Below are 23,350 nucleotides of genomic sequence, written 5' to 3' on the forward strand. Positions count from 1 at the left end.
GCTTCTGCTTTTTCTTCCCTCTATTAGCCATGGGACTTGATGCCATGACTTCTTTTTTAAGAGTGTTAAATTTTAAGCCAGCTTTTTCACTCTCCTGTTTCACCCTCATCAAGAGACTCCTTAACTCCTCTTCACTTTCTGCCTTTAGAGTGGTATCATCTGCATATCTGAGGTTATTGACATTTCTCCCAGCAATCTTGGTTCCAGCCCGGCATTTCCCATTATACTGCATGTAAGTTAAAAAAGCACTGTGACAATGTACTGTCTTGATGTACTCCTTTCCATGTTCCATGTCCAGTTCTAACTGTTTCTTCTTGACCTGCATGCAGGTTTCTCAGGAGGCAGGTCAGGTGGTTTGGGACTCCCATTTCTTTAAGAATTCTCCACAGTGTGTTGTGATCACACACTGAAAGGTTTTAATGTAGACCAGAAAGCAGAAGCAGATTTTTTTCTGGAACTCCCTTGCTTTCTCTATGATCCAACGAATGTTGACAGTTTGATCTCATTTTACAAAAAGCATATAAAAATGTATATGTCTGTTGCATGAACATACATACATAACTACCTTATTTTCTTTGCTCTATCCTACAACGTTGTCTTTTCAAATAATGATACATTCGTTCCGGTTTCTCAAAGTTAACCATCTTGCTAAAACAACCTTGAAATAGTCTCTGGGCTCAGATTTGTTGTTATCATTCAAGAATCATCCCTGGGCCACTCTTGGCTCTTCTTTCTGTCTACCTTCCTCACTGCAGGGAGTTGGCATTTCCGCCTTCATTGCAGCACCCTGTAGCTCAGGGAACAAATGGGAGAAATCAGGATTGATTGTTTTCTGTGCTCTCTTTGTCTTTGCCAGTGTTTGTTCAAAGCCAACTTCGAGTTCTCAAAGCCAGAGTAGCTTAATGGATGGAGTGCTACGTTCAGTACAGAAAACTGTGATTTCACAAAACCTCTGATTATTATAGAGAGTCAAATAGAGAGTGGGCATAATTTTGCTTTAGGAACTTTAGCTTCACATCACATTATTTGCCCTTTAGCTGAATATATCTGGCAAATTATTTATTAGGAAACAAGTTACTTGAATATTCTGAGTTTATAGCATATCCTTTGATGCATGTGAATTCTGTGTGGGGACTCTTCATTCCTGCTTAAAACAAATTAATAACTGTATTTCAGATACACTGCAGAGAAAAATCTGTTTAGCCCCATATTAATGATTATCTCTGTGCTCAGGTTTATTTAGGGAGTTTGGGGGTTGTGAAGTGGTTTTCTTCTTTACAGCTCAGTAAGGAGTTAGAACTAGAGCTAATCTCAAATGCCACTTACTTTCCAAGTCTTTCAGATACTTCCAATCAAATATTCCCTTTCTTTTCTGCCTGTATATAATTGTGTTGATACCTCCAGTTATGGCATTTATGACCTTCTGCCTTCAATTATTCATTTATCCTTCTTCCTTGTCTTCCGGTCTCCTAAGGAACATGCGGGCAAGGACTTGGACTCATTCGTTTCTGAATTCCCTGAAGCTGTAGTCTCGAGCCCCATGCTTTATACGGGCTCACTTGGTAACTGCTGTTGCTCCAGTGAGGGGAGCTCCAGGCAAGAGTCGATGGAGACCCCTCTGCTTGTATCCATAGAGGAGAGGAAAGCTGAGGATCTGGGCCTTGATTATTAAGGAAGGAAGAAAAAAAAAGGCGTGTCATAATTCTTTCTATAAAAAACAGCATTGACCGAATAACTGATAAGCTTAAAACTGGCATATTAAAAAATGCCCCTGTCTTATTGTTCGTTGATGAGTGATGCTTTCTGCTGAGGACAAGATAAGGACAGATAACTTCTGATAGAAGATGAAAGGGTTCCCTCTTTACTTTTCCTTCTTTTTCTTTTTTGTCAAATCTTGGCAGGTATTTGAGTCCTGAATGAAGAAGGGAGAAGGGATCAGAGATTAAAACTGTATAGGTTTCTGGATAGCAAAAGGTGACTTTTCATTGTGTCTTAATGGGACCATTTTAACAATGTCAAAATGTGCTGCTTTGGTTAAAACCCCCATCTGTTGCTTTCTATAATGTATTTCTATGAACTCAAGAATGTCAAAGCTGGTCCCACCTAAATTAACCCTACCTCGTTTTATGAGTTTTTGAAAACATTTTTGTGAAGTATTTTGTTGATTTTTTTTTTGGGGGGGAGGGTGGGATGGACAGAAAGAAAGGAGCTTAGATATGGGGAGTCCATCCTTTTCCATAAAGATGTCTGATTGGATGCCCAGGGAAACTAAGTGGCTTGCCTGTATCAGTGGAACGTTTAGGAGTTAAGTCATGATTTATTTCCTACCACTTATCCGGATCCTCCTTCACTTATACCTTATTTCGTTTATATTTCACATGTTTATCTGCTGCTTCGTAATCTCCTCTAATGTGTATATTTTGTTTATGGAACTATAATGTACACGGTTTAGGGACTCGGATCATATCTTGACTTCTTTTGGCCTCTTACAACCAAGCCCAAATCTTTGAACATTATTATTCACAGTAGGCCCTCCTTTCAGGATTAATGATTGCTGGAGGCAGCATTTGTTTGCCCAAATTACTGTGGATGAAGAAATTGAGTGAGAGGTGGAAAGCTCCACCAAAATGAAAAAGAAGAAAAATCAGAAGCACCGCAAATAAGCCTAAAGATTGTTTTTAAAACTGAGAAGATTTTTTTGTGTTGTTCTTACTGTTTTTGAAATTGGACTAATGGTAACAGGAATAAAAGGATGCAGATAAACTAAATTGCTCTAAATAGCTGCAGTTCAGAGCAGTCCTAGGGAAATGCCTTCAAAGAGTGCTTAGAAACTGGGAAGAAATTAGTCTTTCCTGCTGCTTCTGCCCAGAGGGGTGGGATGGGGGGATTAGGAAAGAAAATGGGAAGACCACAGTGGCCCTCGAGCCTCTTCCGCTGTACTGCTGTTTAGCAAAGGCGTGACTCTTAGCAAAATTTCAGAATCATCACAGGTTACAAAGAAGACACCACTAAGAATTCACAGCCCTTTGGGGGCCTAACTGCAGTGAACCTGATAAATAATTGAGGTAGTCAGAAGTGCCTGGGTATCGGAGACTCTGAGCGTTTTCATCTTTTCCTTTAATATTATCCCTGGCCTCCTTTCCATCTGATTAAAATCTCCCCCCTCACCTGCTTCCCTCTCTGTCTCTCTCCATCTCTTCTCTGTCTCTGTCTCTATTTTGCTGCCTCTGTCTCTAGCTCTCTTCTGTCAAGAAACTCCCTTGTTTTATCTCTCTTGGCCACATTACTCTTTCAATAACTTACAAATATAACTGGAAGTAAGGAGCATCATTTATTTCGGTGATGGTTAAGTCTCTCCATTGGATGGTGCTCAGCACCACTGCTTAAGTTTTGCCTCAATAATAAGTCACAGGTCTTCCCCCCCTCCCCCCACATTTTAGGGCTAATAGAACCATGTTATATATTTGAAAACGAATGTAGTGTACAAGTAATCTAATGTCAGACATAATTTTGATAGTAATTTCAGTTAAATTAAGAAGTCATAAAAATATTTGCTCAGTGAAACACAAAACTGTCTGAATGGACACTACCTTGCCAATATTCTGATGTAGGGTCCAAGTTATTGCCTGCCTGTGGACCCACTCACTGGATTAATCTTGTTTTCCTTCCCCTAATGCATCAACTCTGATTTCTAGTTTCTTATATTGAAATAAAAGCATTAGGCGTGTGGGGAATAACCTGAGTGTAGAAGCATTTCAGATTCTTAAGATTCTATCCTCACCTTACTTCCATGAGCCCTAATTTGCTAGAAACTTTGACTAACTTGTCTTTCAGGAATGTTTCTAAGCCACTTAAGTAGTTTTACATACAATGAATAGCTCTTTTTTGCTTCCCTATTTTATTGCATTGTACATTTTTTTCTAATTAATTATAATGCAGAGTTTGCATAATCCCTAATTATTAGAGAAATGCAAATTAAAACTCATTCCAGTCAGAATGGTTGCCATCAAAAAGCCTATAAATAAATGCTGGAGAGGGGATAGAGAGAAGGGAACTCTCCTGCACTGTGGGCGGGAATGTAAATTGGTGCAGCCACTGTGAAGAACTCTAGGCAATTCCTTAAAAATCTGAAAACAAACCTACTATACGATCCAGCAATCCCATTCCTGGACATGTGTCCAGAAAAGACGAAAACGGTGATTCATAAAGATACACGCCCCACAGTGTTCATAGCAACACTGTTTATAATGGAAGCTGCTTAAATATTAATCAACAGATGAATGGATAAAGAAGTTGTGCTATAAACATACAATAGAATATTACTTAGCCGTGTAAAAGAATGAAATAATGGCATTTGTAGCAACATGGATGGGCCTAGAGATTATCATACTAAAGTGTGATAAGTAAAGTAAGTCAAATAGAGGACAAATATATATTGCTTACATGTGGAACCTGAAAATAGATACAAATGAACTTATTTACAAAACAGAAGTAGGCTCACAGACTTAGAAAACAAATTTATGGCTGCCAAAGGGGAAGTGGGAGTATAAATTAGGAGGATGGGATCAACATATGCACACTACTATATTTAAAATAGATAACTAACAAGGGCCTACTATATAGCACAGGGAACTACACTCACTGTGTTTTAATAACCTTGAGGGAAAATAATCTGATGGGTGGATTCTTGGAACTGCTGGGGACATGACCATGGCACCTGGGAAAAGAACGTTTTCAGTTCCAAGAGTGAGAAATCCTTTTGGGGAGTTCTAGAAGCTGAAATTAGGTTTAAAGTGGATGTCGAGAAGAAAAACCTTCCTTCAGTTTACAAACAAGTCTGCTTTGCAGTCTTGCTCTAAGAGTTGGATGTAAGTGAGCTGTTTTTAATCACCTTGTCTTACGATTAGTTTGGGCATATATTTCTTTTCCACTGTGTTATGAATCATCAAACTGAGCGTATCTCTGTATTAGTTTGCTTGGACTGATGCTACGAAGTACCACATACTGGGTGGCTTAAACAACAGAAATTTATTTTTTCATCACTCTGGAGGTTAGAAATCCAAATTCAAGGCAGGGTTCTGAGGCTTCCCTTCCTGGCTTGTAGGTGGTCGTTTTCTCCCTGTGTCCTCCTGGCCTTCCTTCTGGGTGTGTCCATGTCCTATAATCTCTTCTTACAAGGATACCAGTCATATTGGATTAGGGCCCACTGTAATGACCTCATTTTAACTCAATGCCTCTTTAAGGTCCTCATGTCACATTCTGAGGTCCTAGGAATTAGAACTTTGACATTTGAGTTTCAAAGGACACAGTTCAGTTCATAACAATCCATTACCAGTTGGGTAGTGAGCATTTGACGATGAATGAATGAATGGATTTTTGTTTTGTTCTTTGGTTTTGGCAACATGAGGGATCCTAGTTCCCTGACCAGGGATAGAAACCATGCCCCTGCAATGAAGCACAGAGTCTTAACCACTGGACCGCCAGGGAGGTCCTACAAATGAATTATTTATTCATATTTCTGCTGCTTGAAGAATTAGCAATTCTAGCAATACATGTGAGTTATTGATAAATTTCTTAAATTTGTTATGTTTCTGTTACCCTGAAGATACGCTTAGGAAGTAAAGTCCCAAGGTGACGTTCATATTTATTCAGTAACTCTTCACCAGTCTTCACGGAGGAAGGTTCTCTCATCATGTGAAGAGGCCCTGCCATCAGCGGGTATGTCCCAAACATTCGCAGGCCCCTGAGCAAGGGTTGGAGAGAGGCCTGCCACAGATCTCATCTTTGAAAAGTTATCTCGTATTAAGGTTGTTCATAAAGTCTGTACAGTCCTCCTACCTCGGACCTGTGATTGATCTGTCTTTCAGAATGTCCTGGAAGGCCAGGCAGGTTTGACTTTAGAAGTCTGACTCCACCAGTGCTGCGTGGAAAGGAGCAGAAGAGAGAGTTGGTCCCAAGCCTCTTCTGTTCCCACAGGGGTCCCATCCTGAACCACAGGGGGCTTGGCCCCCGCCTACCAGCTCTGCACTCTCCTCCCCCAGGGCAGCAAGCCACAGCTGGAGGTGTCAGAACCTCGAGAGGACAGACCCATGAGCGAATCACCCAGCCCGGGGAGAAGGCCTGGGGCAGGGAGTTCTGGACCTCGGCTACAAAGAGCGCGGCTTGGCAGGTGCCGCCCAGCCTTCAGGCGGGCACGGTGTTTGGCCCCTGCGCTCCTTGCCCTGATGGTCGTGGTCTGAGCGTGGTTCTCTGATCAGCTTCAGCGCCTTCAGGACCTCACAGTAGCTTTGAGATTATCCTCATACTCTGGCTTCCTTGAAGCGTGAGCAGGAGAGTCCGGCAATCAGAACTTTCTGAGAAAACACCAGGGTCAGAGCTTGTGTGTTATTCGCTGAGTCGTGTGTGACTCTTTTCCACCCCATGGACTGTAGCCCGCCCACCAGGCTCCCTGTCCCTGGAATTCCTCAGGCAAGAATACTGGAGTGGGTAGCCTATCCCTTATCCAGGGGATCTTCTCGACCCAGGGATCGAACCCAGGTTTCCTGCAGGGCAGGTGGATTCTTTACCCTCTGAGCCACCAGGCAAGCCCAGGGTCAAGGCTTAGCCACGTTCAAAGGAAGCAGACAGAGGTGGTTGTTTCACGTGGGAATTCACTTCATTACATCCTGATGCTAAACACCCACAGTTTCTGCGCCTGTGAAGTCTCCCCCAAAGACCGGTTCGCTCCTTGTGAGGAGATTCAGGTCTGGACACGTGTGACAGATTTTGGGTAAAGGCAGGAAGCGGGGTGCCCCCCTCGCCTGCAGGGAGCCGGGGCAGAGGTGCACACCCGCACCCTCGTGAGATGGCCTGACCCCTCGTGGATGCCAAACCTGACCATAGGAGCCACTCGTGGGTCACCGGGTCATGAAAAGCCGTGTTTTCAGAATTACCTTTGGTGACTTACCGGGCTATGTTCATAAGCTTCAGGAAAAAATGTTAAAAAGCCAATGCTTTTCTTCACCACACAGAATACTTTATAGCGAGGGACCCATTGACTTGCTTGGGAACAGTGGGTGGTCTGCACCTTTCCTGGTGGAAGGGACAGCCTCCCAAGCAGGGTGACAGGCTTCAGGGCTCGCGATAAAAGTCGGGGGGAGCTTTCTAATGAATGACGGGGGAGAGCTTTCTAATGAATGGCGTGGTATCTTTATGCCGCATGAGTACCTCGCTTTGTCTTCCAGATTCTTCAGGGAGAGCCGTGTTGCTTTTATTTATTCATTATGTATGCAGCGTCTATTTCCAAAGAGAATTGGAGACATGATAAAATGGAAGCGGGGCAGTCTTGGGGGTTTCTCTGAAACAGGACGTTTGCGGCAACAATTCAGACATTTGCAGGTTGGAGGTGTTTTTCTCCCCCCGGCTCATCCTGTTGATAAAACTGCCTCTTTTGCTTCATCCTTACTTCCCCTCCCCCCAGACTTCTTTCCCTTCCAGGCTGTACAGCGTCAGGTCCTCCGTTTTCATCTTTACTTTCCTTCTCCCTGGCTGTGCTAGTGCATTTAGTTGCAGTCTTTCCATTGCCCTTAGAATAAAAATCCAAGTAGTTTATCAAAGCCTCAAGGCCTTGTGTGTCCAGGCCCTTCAGAACCCTTGGCCCCCTTACGCACCCCATTCTTCCCCAAAGCGTCCCCAGCTACACTGGTCTTGGACTTTCCGGGAAAGAGCAGTCTTCTTCCCTTCTGACTTTGCCCCTGCTCACACTCAGAGCTGCCTGCTGGGTTAGCCTCTGCTCTGCCTGGCCCCAGGTCCCCCGCGGGTATCGACTGCTCATTTTGGGAAATCCCGTCCTCCAAGATGCCACCCACGTGCGCCATATTTAAGTCCCCACTCACAGCCCCCCAGTATTATCATACTTCTTTATGTCCTTCAGGACATCGCTTGTAATTTTATTATTTCCAGTCTCAGGTTTGTAGTTGTTATTTGATATTTCTTTTCCGTCTTGCTTTTGAAATATATCACCTTTCTCACTGTAGGGGCTTTATCTGTCTTGTTCATCTTTGTATCCCAAGGACCTTGAGCTGTGTCTGGCACAGAATAGCCACTCAACACTTGTTTGATGAATGAATGAATGAGAAACACTAGCTTTAGGAGAAAGTCTGTACACTCCACTTGATTTAGAATGTCTGCCAAGGATATTTGGATTTCTAGAGAGGGTAACATTCTAGTCCAAAGAAAGTGGCTTATAATTGTGAAATTGTGTCAGGAAGCTGGTGTAAAAAGGTTTTTAAGGAAACAGGGGTCCATTGGGAAACCATGTCACATTAAGTGGCTGCCCACCCACGAGTCTTCTTCCTTGATCTGTTTCTTGAGTGTTTTGTCTAAGAGAACAGACCTGCCATTTAGATGTAATACTTTAGGAGTTAAAACTTGTTAGACCCACCACAATACTCCCAAGGACCAGGGGCCCCTGCATTTCAGTCAAGTGTGAAAGTGTAGCTAAGGAAGGAATGAGTAATATGATCTGATTTCAAACACGTGATGCTCTGCTTCCCATTCATGGTCTTTAAAATCTGCTTTATCATCCCAAACTTCACAGTACTCTCCAGTATATGGGATTTTAGTTTTATTTACAAGGGAAGATAGGAACTCTTTTCTGAACAACTATAAAGTAGCTGAGACAAAGATGAAAAGCCAGTCAAAACTTTCTTTTCATGTGACTCGTGTGTGTGTGTGTGTCTGTGTGTCTGTGTGTGTGTCTGTGTGTGTTTTACTGGGATCATCTTACAGCTTTGTTGCCTCTCTCTGGTGCCAGCTCTGTGCTCATGGGCCTGGGTGACATGGACTAAGTCAGACTGTGGCTTGCTTTCCTTAAAAAAAGAAAAGAAATGTTACCAGGTTTTCCTATTTTTTTTTTTTTCTTTCCTCTTCTTTTGGTGGAAGCTCTTTTATTTTTATTTATTTATTTATTTAAACAAAGACTAAAGTGTTTGAAATTGTTTGGCAGCATATACTTTAGAGAATACAAGCTTTTTGCATGTGGGGTAAAGTTGGAAACCTGCAGAGTTTATAAATGAAAGCAGGACTCTGACTGTGTAAACCTATAAAAGGATCTGCTTGTATGTTTCAATTGCTAAGAACTGGGGGGGGGGGGGGGGGGGGGCATATTTCAAAATTCATTCAGATGAGAAAGGCCACCAGTATAGATTTTTTATAAGTAGCTTTCAAAATTTGTTGTGTAGGTTTTTTATTATTGTTGCTTTCTTATGAACTGTTTCTTATCTGAATTCTGTAGCCATAATGAACATGGTATTGATGCCTCTCATCTGAGGTTTTATTTTATGTCTCAGAAATCCCTTGATTTAATCTTAGCCCCTCTCTGAATGTGATCCAGGGTCAGGGCAAGGTAGACTGTCCTTGAGAGAAGGAGAGGGTCAAGGATAAGAAATAATCGTCTTTCTTCTGTTTCTTGTCCCTTCTCATCTCCCAAATCCAGAAACAGTCTCCTGAACATAGCCTGACACTTCTGCATGACAGGTATTCTGAAGATGAGAAAGTGCATTGTAAAGCCTATTTATTCAGTGAGGGAATTTTACGCCATTTACATTCAGAGTCATTCCTTTCATACGGAAATAGGCTTAAGCAATGAATGTTTCATTTTTTTAGGCTCAAAAAAAGATAACTTACCTGGAAATAAACACTATGTAATTTCATTTCACGTGCCTAATCGATATCATGCCTGAAATCTGCATTCTCCTTGTGAAGGAGACATGAGATTTTGTCTCATTATATCTATCACATATGGGGTGCAGTATGTTGGTGTGAAAATAGGCCATGTTTATATTTTTGGATTCAGCTTATTTTTTCCATAAGTGTTTTTATAGCTCTCAAACTGGCCTATTTCATGGTGATTCTAACTATGTGAAGTGGTAAAGTGATGCACAATTAAAACACAGTTGAACTGTCACACCGAATGTATGTAAATATTTATAAGCTGTTGGTATATATGTGCACAAACACATATTTGCTATAGACTGTAAAGACTTACCTGCATTCAGATCATCACCATTTTAGAACTGAGGTGTTAAGTAGCTAGCGTGCTCAAACATGCCTTTCATCAAACAGAGTTTGTAGTTATAGATCACACTGATCTTATGTGAGTGGTACTCTTGCTGAAGAAGAGCAGAGAATTTGATGTCATTTTGTAAAACAAGTACAGTGCTGTAGTAATTACAATTATTTTCCACTTGCGTGGTCTGTGTCTTTTCCTAAAGTCATTTAGTTCTTTTGTGTTTGGGGACTATTTATCCATCAATCTCTCCAGCTAGGTTAGTGTAGCGTAAAACTCTTGAAGCCAGTTCTGAAATATTATCTCCACGATTCCTTACGGGACCTCAGATTGAAGATGTGGAAGAGTTTTTACAGACTGCTTCTTCAAACAAAGTAGTCATCTGAAGGTCGCCCTTTGATATGTCCATTTATTCTGCAGACACTTCTTGAATGCCTGCACGTGCTGCTCTAGACTCTGGGGAGGCAATAGTGAGCATGAGCAGACCATCCTGCAACTGTGTGGAGTTTACAGGGAGACAGAACACAGCTTAGGAGCAAGGCCTTGCAGACCACGCCTGAGGTCAAGTCCATCCGTGTCTCTTTTCTGCTGATCTGCGTTGGAGAAGCTACTTATTAATAGCTTGGAGCCACTCCCTCTGTGGGGATCATAGCAGTAGAAAATGCATGTTTTATTGCGAGTGGAGGTGTAAAGAGACTGAAGGTTAATGCCATCTTTGAGGAGAATGGGAGAGGGTGCCTTCCAGAGAAGTATGAATACAGTAAAATTGCTAGATGGGGCCATGGGCTTCTCTCAAGTTGCAGCACATGGGCTTTTTGAGCTGTGGCATGCGGGCTTTGTTGCTCCACGGCATATGGGATCTTAGTTCTCCTACCAGGAATCGAACCTGACTCTCTTGCATTGAAAGTCAGATTCTTAGCCACTGGATGACCAGGAAAGTCCCTGGGATTTCTTCTTTAAGATAGACATAGCCTCTGGTGTTAAGTGACTTTCTTGGATGGGAATCTGAAAGTCAGGGCAGACATGGGAGTCAAGTGTTTGCTTGATTGGTGTCATGAAAGAATCGAGGACAAGAGAACCTGGGGTGTTGGCAGAGGAGGTTTTTAAATGAGAGATTGTATATCCTAAACTGGGAAGGAGAGAAATGTGGTGTCGTGGGTGGGGCACTGATGTATTTTAGCCAGGAAAACTGAGTTGCATATCCCAGTTCTATTTCTGGGATATGCTATTATTTGAATGGGTAGAAGTCACCGATTTCTCCAAGCTTGTTTCCTCATTTGTAAATTAGTGATGACTTATTTCTCAGGCCTCTGTAAGGTATTTCACGAGACTAGTAGTAGGTAGCTATCAGTAGGTATTAGAATATTTAGCTGAATCTGAACTCAAGTTGGCTATATACGGGAGCCTAGTGGTGAATAATGTGGGTAGAGTTATTTGCTTATTCCTTCTTTTGAACTATCAGGAACTGTTTAAAATTGAAGCCCGAATCTTTTGTTCTGGCACTGCACAGCTTGCCTTCGGAAAAAGAGAGAGGCAGGACTGAGGAAAAGAGGCAAATTCTCATTCTCATCCGCTCCTCCAGGTCAATGCTGGCAGATTGCACTTGGGGGACAGTATGGGAAGGAGCACACATATTCAGAAGGAGCGCTGCGTGCTGAGTTCCCCGGGGGACGGAGGGGGAAGCCTTTTAGATTCCCTGGTGTCCGGTGCTTTTATGGGATTGTCTGAACACAGCCTCTTGTAGAGTAAAGGAAGACAGAGCAAGGATTTTCCCTAAAAGTACTGTTTGGTAGCTTACATTTCCCACTTTCTACAGATGTTTTCACTTGGAATTCAAGGAACTCAGGACACCTACAACATTTCATTTGCAGAGTGCACATAAGGTGGCTGTATGACAGACAGTTGTCAATTACTTTATCATTTCAGTGGCTTTTCCTGAAGCACGTGCGTGCATGTGCACTAAGTCACTTCAGTCATGTCAGACTCTTTGCGACCCCGTGGACTGTAGCCCACCAGGCTTCTCTGTCCATGGGATTCTCCAGGCAAGGATACTGGGGTCGGTGGCCATGCCTTCCTCCAGGGGATCTTCCTGACCTAGGGATCAAATCCACGTCTCTTACGTTTCCTATAGTGATCCCACATAAAGATTTTCCCAAACCGTAGAATGTAGTGGGGACAAATTTAGGACTCTTGGATATGAAGGGGGCAAGGAGCTTCCCTGCTGGCTCAAACAGGAAAGAATCTGCAATGCAGGAGACCCGGGTTTGATCCCCGGATGGGGAAGGTCCCCTGGAGGAGGAAATGGCAAGCCACTCCAATATTCTTGCCTGGAGAATTCCATGGGCAGAGGAGCCTTGTGGGCTGCAGTCCATGGGGTCGCAAAGAGTCAGACACGACTGAGCAACTAACACACAAGGAGACTTCGCTGTCTGTCTTGCTGCCAACTTATCAGTAGCCACTTGTCCTTCAGTGCCTCCAATCCTTGGCTCCTTGCTGCTGCTCATCAGCTGGGCAGCCCTTGATTTCCCGTTCCTGCTGAGCACTGAAGTCACGTAGGGAGAGCAGTAATGGGCCCCCTGGTGTAATTATCCTTTACTTATGTACCAGTGCTGCTAGCAAGTGGTACCCACTTAAATGCCAGGCTGCTGCTAGCTTTGTAAATTTCAGCACTGAGGAGGGGCTTTAGATTTGCAGGAAGGTGGGTCCTGGTTTCAACACCACTGTAACACCATTCATAAAATTATACCTGAAGCTTGCATTTTCATGTAAAAAATTGATCATACTGATTTTCTGTGCTGTCTGTGTGGCTTCAGGCAAATTATGTCATCTCCGTGGACTTCATTTGAGGTTGATAAGAATATCTCTGATGGGTTGTTGTGGGATTAGATAAAATGAAACATATTAAAATGCATTGGCTATTAAAGAGTCTATGTTTTGTTTTTAGTCGCTAGGTAGTATCTGACTCCTTTGCAACCCCATGGACTGTACGTAGCCTGCCAGGCTGCTCTGTCCATGGGATTCTCCAGACAAGAACACTGAAGTGGGGCACCATGCCCTCCTCCAGGGGGTCTTCCTGACCCAGAGATGGAACCTGTGTCTCCTGCATTGGTAGGCAGATTCCTTACCACTGAGCCACCTGGGAAGCCCCATATAGAGCCTACACAAAGAGTTATTTGATCTGACATGAACCTTTACTCACTCAATAACCAAGGGGCATGTCATAGCTATCTGGTAACCAGCTCCATGCCTGGCAGGGAATGGATGTTTCCTGAGTATTTCCTAAGCTGTACTTGCTGCTGGTCAGAGCATGATGAGCCTTATCTTCCATTCCGAGCAATGCATATCAAGAAAGGCATTACCAATGAAGGCATCAGCATTGCTGAGATCCTGGAACACATGAAATAGAAGTGACATTTACACGGGAAAAGGAGACAAGCTCAGAGACACAATAAAAGTCTTCACATATTTGTAAGGTTAATGTATGGAACGGTGTATGTGTAGATAGGAAAGAACTATGGTAAAAATAGGGAATGAAAGCCAGAGGAAGATAAAACTTGAATTCAAAAGAAGCTCCTCTCTACTAAATTAGGGACAAAAGCTCCCTGAAACAAGGGTTTTTTGTTAGTTTTCAAAATGTTTATAATAGAAATGGTACACTGAAGGCATGTTTTCCATATGTTAGATAAAATCCTCTGATTTATAGTCCTACAGCCACCATAAGATTAGCATCATCGCTTTCCCCATCTTGCATGTGAGTGAACGAGGGCATAGGGAAATGAAGTAATGTGCCCAAGTTAGCACAGCTGGTCTGGAAAAGCTGTCCAAGTCAGCTGCCCCCAGAGACAGGCTCTCTCTCTTACATTGGGTTGGCCAAGAAGTTTGTTCAAGCTCTTCCATAGGATATAACAAACTTTTTGGTCAACCCAATGCAATCTCTACCTTTCTGAATCACTGTGTGCTTTTGGTTTACTTCATATGCATTACATTTAGTGTTCTCAGCAATTCCCATCGCTTATTATCTCCTTATGACATAAAAAAGCCATGTTGAAAGAGGTTAAGTGTCCACTGTCCTTCCCTTAATAGAAGTGGCTGAGCTGTTGTTTCTTGTTGTCCAATCACTAACTTCTATCTGACTCTTTTTGACCTGATGGAATGAACCTCACCAGGTTCCTCCGTCCTCCACTGTCCCTGGGAGTCTGCCCCAGTTCGTGTCCATTGCGTTGGTGATGCCATCCAATCATCTCATCCTCTGTCGTCCCCTTCTCCTCCTGCCCTCAATCCTTCCCAGCATCAGGATCTTTTCCAATGAGTCAACTCTTCGTATCAGGTGGCCAAAGTATTGGGGTTTCAGCTTCAGCACCAGTCCTTCCAATGAACACTCAGAACTGATCTCTTTTAGGATGGACTGGTTGGATCGCCTTGCAGTCCAAGGGACTCTCGAGAGTCTTCTCCAACACCACAGTTCAAAGGCATCAATTCTTCAGTGTTTTACCCTTCTTTATGTTTCAATTTACCCTTCTTTATGGTTCAAGTCTCACATTTCTGCATGACTCCTGGAAGAACCATAGCTTTGACTATATGGACCATCGTCAGCAAACTGATAGCTCTGCTTTTTAATACGCCATCTAGGTTTGTCTTAGCTTTCCTTCCAGGGAGCAAGCATCTTTTAATTTCATGCTTGCAGTCACCATCCACAGTGATCTTGGAGCCCAAGAAAACAAAATCTGTCACTGCTTCCACTTTTCCCCCATCTATTTGCCATGAAGTGATGGAACTGGGTGCCATGATCTTTGTTTTTTGAATGCTGAGTTTCAAGCCAGCATTTTCACTCTCCTCTTTCACCCTCAACTAGAGGATCTTTAATTCCTCTTCACTTTCTGCCATTAGAGTGGTATCATCTGCATATCTGAGGTTATTTATATTTCTCCTGGCTATTTTGATTCCAGCTTGTGATTCATCCAGCCTGCTGGCATTTCACATGATATACTTTGCATAGAAGTTAAGTAAGCAGGGTGACCATATACAGCCTTGTCATACTCCTTTCCCAATCTGGAACCAGACTGTTTTTCCATGTCCGGTTCTAACTTGCTTCTTAGTTGCTTCTTGACCTGCATACAGGTTTCACAGGAGGCAGGTAAGGTGGTCTGGTATTCCCATCTCTTTAAGAATTTTCCACAGTTTGTTGTGATCCACACAGTCAAAGGCTTTAGTGTAGTCACTGAAACAGAAGTAGATGTTTTTTTCTGGAATTCTGTTGCTTTTTCTATGATCCAATGGATGTTGGAAATATGGTCTCTGGTTTCTCTACCTTTTCTAAATCCAGCTTGTAAGTCTGAAAGTTCTCAGTTCATGTACTGTTGAAGCCTGACTTGAAGGATTTTGAGTATAAACTTACCAGCATGTGGGATGAGCACAATTGTACTGTAGTCTAGACATTCTTTGACATTGCCTTTCTTTGGGATTGGAATGAAAAACTGACCTTTTCCAGTTCTGTGGCCCCTGCTGTTTTCCAAATTTCCTGACATATTGAGGGCATCAGTTTTACAGCATCATCTTTCAGGATTATAAATAGCTCTTCTGGAATTCTGTCCTCTAAGTTTGTTCACAGAAATGCTAGTCCTAAGACCCACTTGACTTCACACTTCAGGTTGTCTGGCTCTAGGTGAGTGACCACACCCAGATAACACCCAGTTATCTGGGTCACGAAGACTCTTTTTATATGGTTCTTCTGTGTATTCTTTCAATCTCTTCTTAATCTCTTCTGCTTCTATTAGGTCCTTATCTTTTCTTTATCGTACCCATCCTTCCACAGAATGTTCCCTTGATATCTCCAACTTTCTGGAAATCTCTAGCCTTTCCCATTCTAGAATGGGAATTTTCCTATGTTTCTCTGCATTTTTCATTTAAGAAGGCCTTCTTATCTCTCCTTGCTATTCTCTGGAATTCTGAGCTGAGGTCAGATTAAATTCTGGCTCCACTCAATCCTGACATCCTTTGGTCTTCCCAGGCCCCCACCTCACTTCTACCTCTCACTTGTTGGTTTGGTCTAGACACAAGAAAGACCAGTTGTCTCAACTTCCTGAAAGCAGTTTCTGATCAGTGCATGTCCGGGTGGTAGGACCCTGAAGTGATTGATCATCGGACCCATCTGGGGAAAGTTGACAAATGTCCCTGCCCAGACCTCGTTGAAGACCAGTCAAACCAGAATCTACAGGGGTAGGACCCAGAAACCTTAATGGTTCATCATCTTCCCCAAGTGTTTTTGATGACCCCTGGTGATGGGAAATCACTGGATCAGATGATGGGAAAATCTCTCCAAAAGATGAGTCTAAAAAATACCAGGTTTTTTTGTTTTTCCTGCCTGAACTATGAGATGCTTAGTATCTGAGCAAATGAATGAAGGACTGAACTACCTCCCTTTAAAATGGGTTGAAAAGTGTATATTCATGAGCTATGGCAAGTTCCATCCTTTATGGACCATATGCTTTTTTTCCTCTTTTTTTTTTACCCTATTGGTGATGCCTCAATGAAATTCTTCTCTGTTAGTGTCTGTTCACCACTGGGCTTATGAAATATCCTAAAGACTCAGTCTTGTAGCCCTCGATTATGCAGATTTATATGAACCCCGGCGATGGTCAGTGGGAGCTCCCCAGTGGATCGAGAGCAGCTGTATGGCAGTAATAAATGTGTCCTCAAAGTTTATGCATTTGAGCTTGTAACGTTGTAACTAGTTCTAAACTTATCCCTATTATTTAAACCAACTGCATTGAAATCCATGTGAGAACAACTCTTCAAATGTGTTAGAGAATTTTATGCTTGTCAGGAGAATAGTTTTCCTTCTTCTTTTTTTTTGGTCCAATTTTAATGTTTTCAATTCTAGACTGGCTGGAGCCAGAAAATTGTCAACTGTTTAAATAAAGTGTTTCCTTTCTTTCCTTCCCTCCTTTCACCCATTTTCCCTTCTTTCTCTCTCTTTGTTTTAGTGAAGAAAAATATTTGTCTAATGAGAAAAACTTCAAGGGGCTTGATTAAGCTTCAGTGAATGAGATGGAAAAATGGTTTCAAGTTAGGGGGTAGCTATTGTTGTATTTTTCTTCAAATTCCTCTGCTAATCCCCACATCTTGGCCAGCTAAGTATAGAACTCTCCTGATTGTTGTAGGGACAGTATTTATAACCTATCTAGAGGAATGTGGAAATGTGCACAAGATCTATAAATTGCTTTAGTGTTTCCAGATTGCAACAAAGACATTTGCAGTGTAGTTGGGCCTATGGATTCTGCACCTGTGTGTGTCTGATTTTTAAGCACAAACATAACTCCAGAAGCTCTAAATCCGATGTGCCCAGGGACACTTTTCTAGGAGAACTCCTTGTCAAGTTAGCTTTTTCACTGGTAGCATCACTTCAGGCACTGTGTTGTCTCTTGGCATGATCCATTCAGTGCCGAACCATTTAAGATTTCATTAGGTTTGGCCTGATGTCATTATACTGTGCAATCGGTGGTGCTTATTGACAATCCCTATTTTCTGTACTATGATTTTTATAGTCTGAGTTTATTGAGGGCTCCTGGAATACAAGCTCCTGGAATTAATTAAAAAAGGAAGAAAAAAAAAAAAAAAAAAAAACCTTTGTAGGTAGCACTAGGAGAGAAACACTGTACAGAAAGCTTTGACCTGATTTATGTCTTTTAAACCTCAGTTTCTATGGAAAGAGTTAAATTAAAGGCGCCTGGGATAACTGCTGTTACTGTCATCTTTAACAGACAGTCAGGGCCAGGTTCTTGCTGTCTCCAAAGAGAACGGGTTGCATGTTGATTTATACTTAGGCTTTTGAAACTGTGTTTTCTGATTTAAATGAAAAGTTCTGTTTTTACCTAGCATCTTCCATTAAGTCTTTCTTCATAATCTCTCCTTTCTTGGAGAGGAGACACAGTCAGTGCAATATTCAAACAAACAGGAAAGATGAAAGAAGAAAAAGAACAAAAACCCACAACTTTTGCTCTCAGTATTTTAAAGTCATCTTGTAAAGCAGAATCTTTTCATATCCAACCATTATGAAGTGGCTAATGATTTTGAAACACAGGTTTGTTGCTTAGCTTCTAGAAATAGCACGGTCTCAGCGGGAAGCAGTCGGAGTTGGAGGAAAGTGGTGTGTGGTCCCAGCTCCGTTCCTCCTCTGAGCGGGCCTGGCTTCCCCCTCTGCATCCACGTTATGGCTGTCCCCGGGCAGAACTTCTGAAATCTCTTCTCCGGCTTGCACCCTCCTATCCTTCAGATCTTCACAAAGGCAATCCTCCTGCTGATATCTTCTTCCTGTTACCCGATGGACTAGATTAGAGCTTTTTATAAGGTCCCATAGTTCCCTGATGCCCTGAGGTTGGAAATCTTTACACAGCACCGTAATTCCTTGCTTATTCACCTCTCTCCCCTCATTATGTTTTTAAGACTCACAAAGTCAAAAACCGTATCAGCTCTGCGTGATGGTACACTCATTCCAGTGCTCCCCCCCTACCAAATATACTGGCTGAATAAATAAATGAAAAACATATTGTGTTTCCATGCTTTTTGGTATCCATGGCATGAAGCACTTTTAGGCTCTGTTTGTTAGAAAGTTGTCTTTAATTTACTCTATAAAACCAGAATAAAAATACTAAACTTTTAAGGTACTTGAAAGGTGGGCTAGGTCAGTGACTCTTAACTGAAGGCATTTTGCCTCCCCGGGGGACATACCTATACCTGGAGACGTCTCTGGACATTCCCAGCAGCTCCAGAGCAGAAGAATTATCTGGCTCAAAATTTGAATAGTGCTAATGTTGAGAAATCATGGAATAGCTGTCAGTACGGAGAACCTGGATGGTCAAAGCTGATTTTTATTTTACTCTACATTTTGGAGTTCACCTCTTTGGATATCACGAATCATAACAAGTACACCGAGAATAACAGTTTTATGTATTATGTCCTTGTCACATGTCTGGCCCCATACAGCTTTTCACAAATATTATCCTATTTAATCCTCTCAACAGTGCTGTTGAGTTAGGAACTATTTTATCCTCATTTTTCAAATAAGGAAACTAAGATTTAAAAGGTTTAAGTAATTTATCCAGCTCCTCGGGACCAGAGGTGGAGTGAGGACTCAGAGGCTATGCTTTTGACCATTATACTCTGCTACTGTCTCTATAAATTCAGTCTCTATCTTAGGATTTCTCTTAAGAAGTTTCCAAAACAGACTTCTCCGAAGAAGGATTTCGCCCCTTAGTATTTAGTAGGAGTTACAGCTGAAAATATGGAGATTTCAGCCTGCTTGACTTAAAAATCATTATTGCCTAGGTGGCTGCGATTTTACACATGCACTGATTTGAACAAAGATACAGTCTACTGGCTGACATAATGTATAGACTGTCATTGATCCAAGAATTAGAACAAGTCTACCATGCACAGTTATTTTGTGGGATTCCCAAGAAGCACAAAGGAAGCCCTGAGAGTTTGTTTTCATTCAACATTGAACTTGTCATAGCTGATCAAGACAGTGTGATCTAGATGGGGTTTTTCTCCTGTTGAGGGGGATAAACAGTGACAGTTTGCCCCATGTAATCCCATTAGGAGCTTTCTTCAGGACCACATCCTCTTCTTATGTAATTATCCAAGAACCACTGATAAGTAAAGCATACCTGCCGGAGACCAAGACCTGGGGCAAAGGGTTGGCTGCTAGGGTTTTTCTTCTCCCCTTTCAGGGAACACGATTATAGCAAGTGGAATATTTGCCATTTGGATGCACAGTGAGGGCCCCCAGCTCCATTCCTGAATACTTTGTTGGCGCCCAATCATTATCACGGCTGTTGTTCAGTCGCTAAGTCATGTCCCACTCTTTGCGACCCCATGGACTGCAGCACGCCGGGCTCCTCTGTCCTGCCCTGTCTCCCAGAGTTTGCTCAAATTCACGTCCATGGAGTCAGTGAGGCTCTCTAGCCAACTCATCTTTTGTCGTCCCCTTCTCCTTTTGCCTTCAATCTTTCCCAGTATCAGGGTCTTTTCCAGTGAGTTGATGCTTCAATCATTGGTGCCTTGAGGCTATTCACGGATAAAGTTTCTAAACAAATCCTACTGTCTTCAGACATTGGTTTGCTGTTTCTAGGACCTTAAAACTGGGCTTGCAAATGCAGTGAAGAAGCATCTGTTATTTTTACATAAGAATTTGAAGACCCTGGGGAAGTTATATTTTTCTCCCTTGGAAAATTCTGTTCCTTGTGCATTACTTTCACACTTGGAAGATTCCTGTGGAATCCTCAAAAATGTGTTAGATTCTATTCTTTTAGTCTCACTTTCCTACCTCTTTTGAAGAGGAAATGCTAATAGCACCAAACAGATTTTTGTTCTTAAATAAATCACACTTTATGAGAGTGTGTTCCTCTGATTACAAATAACTCTTTCAGCTCCTACTGGGTATTAGTGTCTTTCATTCAGACATACATCTCCAAGGATCTGTTGAAGCCAAGTGATATATTTGGTCATCGTGCTACTCTCCTTATAAGATGTCATTTACATATAAGATGTAATTTGAGACCATCTCCCCGGGACCAAAGTGATTAGTATGCCTTACGCTTTTACTCTTCTCAAATCACTTGACATGCTCTTGCATTTATTTTACATTTAATAAATTAAAGCATTTGGATGATTAAGAAAGACGGCACTGTGTTTAGAGCAGTGTTTCCCAAATTTCATTGTGCATGCCCTAGGCTCTTGCTAATGCAACACATTCTGTGTTTCCAGCCACTTCCCAGGTCAGGTTCATGTTGTTGGACCAAAGGCCACACTTGAGTAGCAGCTATGAGGGAATGTTGGGATGGTTTGATAATTTGAAACCTGAGCTAGGGATGGCATCAAGCTGATGGCATTGAATTCACTTTTCCCACACTACCCTTAGTTTTTTCTTTTTTTAGTTATTCAGTAAGCTTATAGGAAAATTTTTGCTAGAGGGGATTGCTCCTGTTTCCTGTGACAAAACACATATTTGTAAATTTTAACAAATTAAATAATTCTTGATTTTTAATAAAGTATCACACCCATCCTTTTTGCCTGGAAAAAGACTCCCTCGACCAACCTCCTTTTTTTTTTAAGTTTTCTGAACAACTGAAAATGTATATTACCACTTCTGGTCAGCAAAGGCATTTTTTAGATGGCTCACAATCTTTTTAATGGTAGATCAAATTCAACATTCTGGACACTTGAATAGAGGTTACATTTTTTTTTCTTTTTCAACTATGGTTAAAAACATAAACAGCGGACTTCCCAAGTGGTGCTAATAGTAAAGAACCTGCCTACAATGCAGGAGACGTAAGACACGAGAGTTCGATCCCTGAGTCCGGACAATCCCCAGGAGAAGGGCATGGCAACCCACTCCAGTTTTCCTCCCTGGAGAATCCTGCCTGGACAGAGGAACCTGGCGGGCTACCGTCTATGGGCTTGCGAAGAGTTGAACACAACTGAAGTGACTTAGTTCTCATGCACATAAAGACAGCCAAGGAAACAGTTTCAAATGGTTCCTCTGTGCATTAGATACAAGCTGTCTCAATTACTGCGCATTGGTGAGAATTAAACAACTTCGAGCCTGCCGTGTCCTGTCATGTTAGCTTATTTTATAGGGAAATCAAACCTGACACCTTTCAATTAACATCTTTACCTCTCTAATATAAAAATAGATGGAAGAGTTCTGGAGCAAGAAGGTTTGATTAGTATCTGCAGATTGCCTTTACTTCCCCAACTGTGTCTCCTGTCATTTCAAAGTTTGCTGAAAGTCCTTTTCTAGAAGCAGGAAAACACTCACAGATGGGAGGAAGGTTGCGTTGTTGAAAGATAATTTATTCCTAGTCATGAGCTTGTCAGCTCTCAAAGGAATCACAGTGGTGAGTTTCATCTGTACCTAGAGGCCTCAAAAGAGGGGATAAGTGGAAATGTGTCATGGACTGGAGTTTGGTCATTCTAGGTGGTAACTCAAGTGTGAGCTCTTTGGGAGGCAGACAGAGATGAGAGGAGGCAGGGAGTGGGGAGGGAAAGAGAAGTCCTCCATCTGCCTTCACACGTGCATCTGTAGTCACCTTTCAGCTGCCTCATCACAGTGTCAGATCAAAAGGATGCATCTTTATGTTTTACGTATAGTTGATACATATTCACGTGCTTAGTCGCTCAGTTGTGTCCAACTCTTTGCGACCCCATGGACTGTAGCCAGCCAGGCTGCTCTGTCCATGGTATTGTCCAAGCAAGAATACTGGAGTGGGTAGCCATTCCCTTCTCCAGGAGATCTCTCCCCCAACCCAGGGATAGAACTCGGTCTCCTGAATTGCAAGTGGATCCTTTACCGTAAGAGCCACCAAGGAAACCAGATGCAAAATGGGGACAAAATTGTCTAGAAAGATGCATCTTTTTCATTTATCACTTTTTTACTTGATAATTTTTTATTGAAACGTAAGTGATTTACAGTGTTTTAATTTCAGGTGTACCAATTCAGTTTTTTATATCTTAAAAAATGGCAAATGAAAAAGATGCATCTTTCCAAATAACTTTATCAGTCTCCATTTTGCATTTATTCATAACTGGAAAGGGTTTCACATTTTTCCACTTAAATTGTATTTTTTGCTCAGTCAGTCGTTTCATGGTGAAATATGACTGTGACCAGTTGCATTTATAAATAGTCATCCTTGATTCAGTAGATTCAGCCTCAGGCCTCTTATGCCTCTCTGTTTGGATATGCAAATAGATCTCTGAGAGAAGATGCTGACTGTGATGTAAAATTCACTGCATGATCATTGATAATGAGAGGCAACAATATGATTTTCTTTTGATGATGAAGACAAATCGTTTTCATTTCTTGAATACCTTTTCAAGTGAATTATTATTACTTAACACATCACTTAATGCCAAGTCCTGGCCTCTGGGTGTTTAGTCCCAATCACAGCATTTTTGAAAAGCCTACAGTCAGATCAGCACTTAAGCCATTGTCTACCCTTCACTGACTCTTTTCTCTCTTCTTTCCTACAACAGATTGCAGACTGAGCTTAACCAAGAAGCTCGTGGGCTGATCCACACTGACCTGACTGACCACAGAAGAAATTCTGCCGGCCTGGTTGGGTCCCTCTTGGCCGCAGATAACTTGGCTTCACTTGTTGCCTGGGTGGAAAATTCTTCCTATTGAAATATTTTTGCACATGGAGGACAGCAGCAAAGAGGCCAACACAGGCTGAGAAGACCAGAGACCTCAAGAAGATCCTTTGACCTTGGCCTTCAGGACATTTCGTCTAGTTGGAGTTCTGG

General features: G+C 42.2%; 1 protein-coding gene across 1 annotated transcript in view; it reads left to right on the plus strand.

The window, feature by feature from the left end:
* Nucleotides 1-23,231, plus strand: part of LOC122444333 (translation initiation factor IF-2-like) — a 113,154-nt gene extending 89,923 nt beyond the window's left edge. The window contains exon 4 of the mRNA XM_043473038.1: nt 23,081-23,231. Within this exon, the coding sequence (XP_043328973.1) occupies nt 23,081-23,231 (151 nt within the window). The remainder of the gene's footprint in view (nt 1-23,080) is intronic.
* Nucleotides 23,232-23,350: the final 119 nt, after the last annotated feature.

The sequence above is a fragment of the Cervus canadensis genome, chromosome 6 (genome assembly GCF_019320065.1).
Source record: "Cervus canadensis isolate Bull #8, Minnesota chromosome 6, ASM1932006v1, whole genome shotgun sequence".
Classification (NCBI taxonomy): Eukaryota; Metazoa; Chordata; class Mammalia; order Artiodactyla; family Cervidae; genus Cervus; species Cervus canadensis.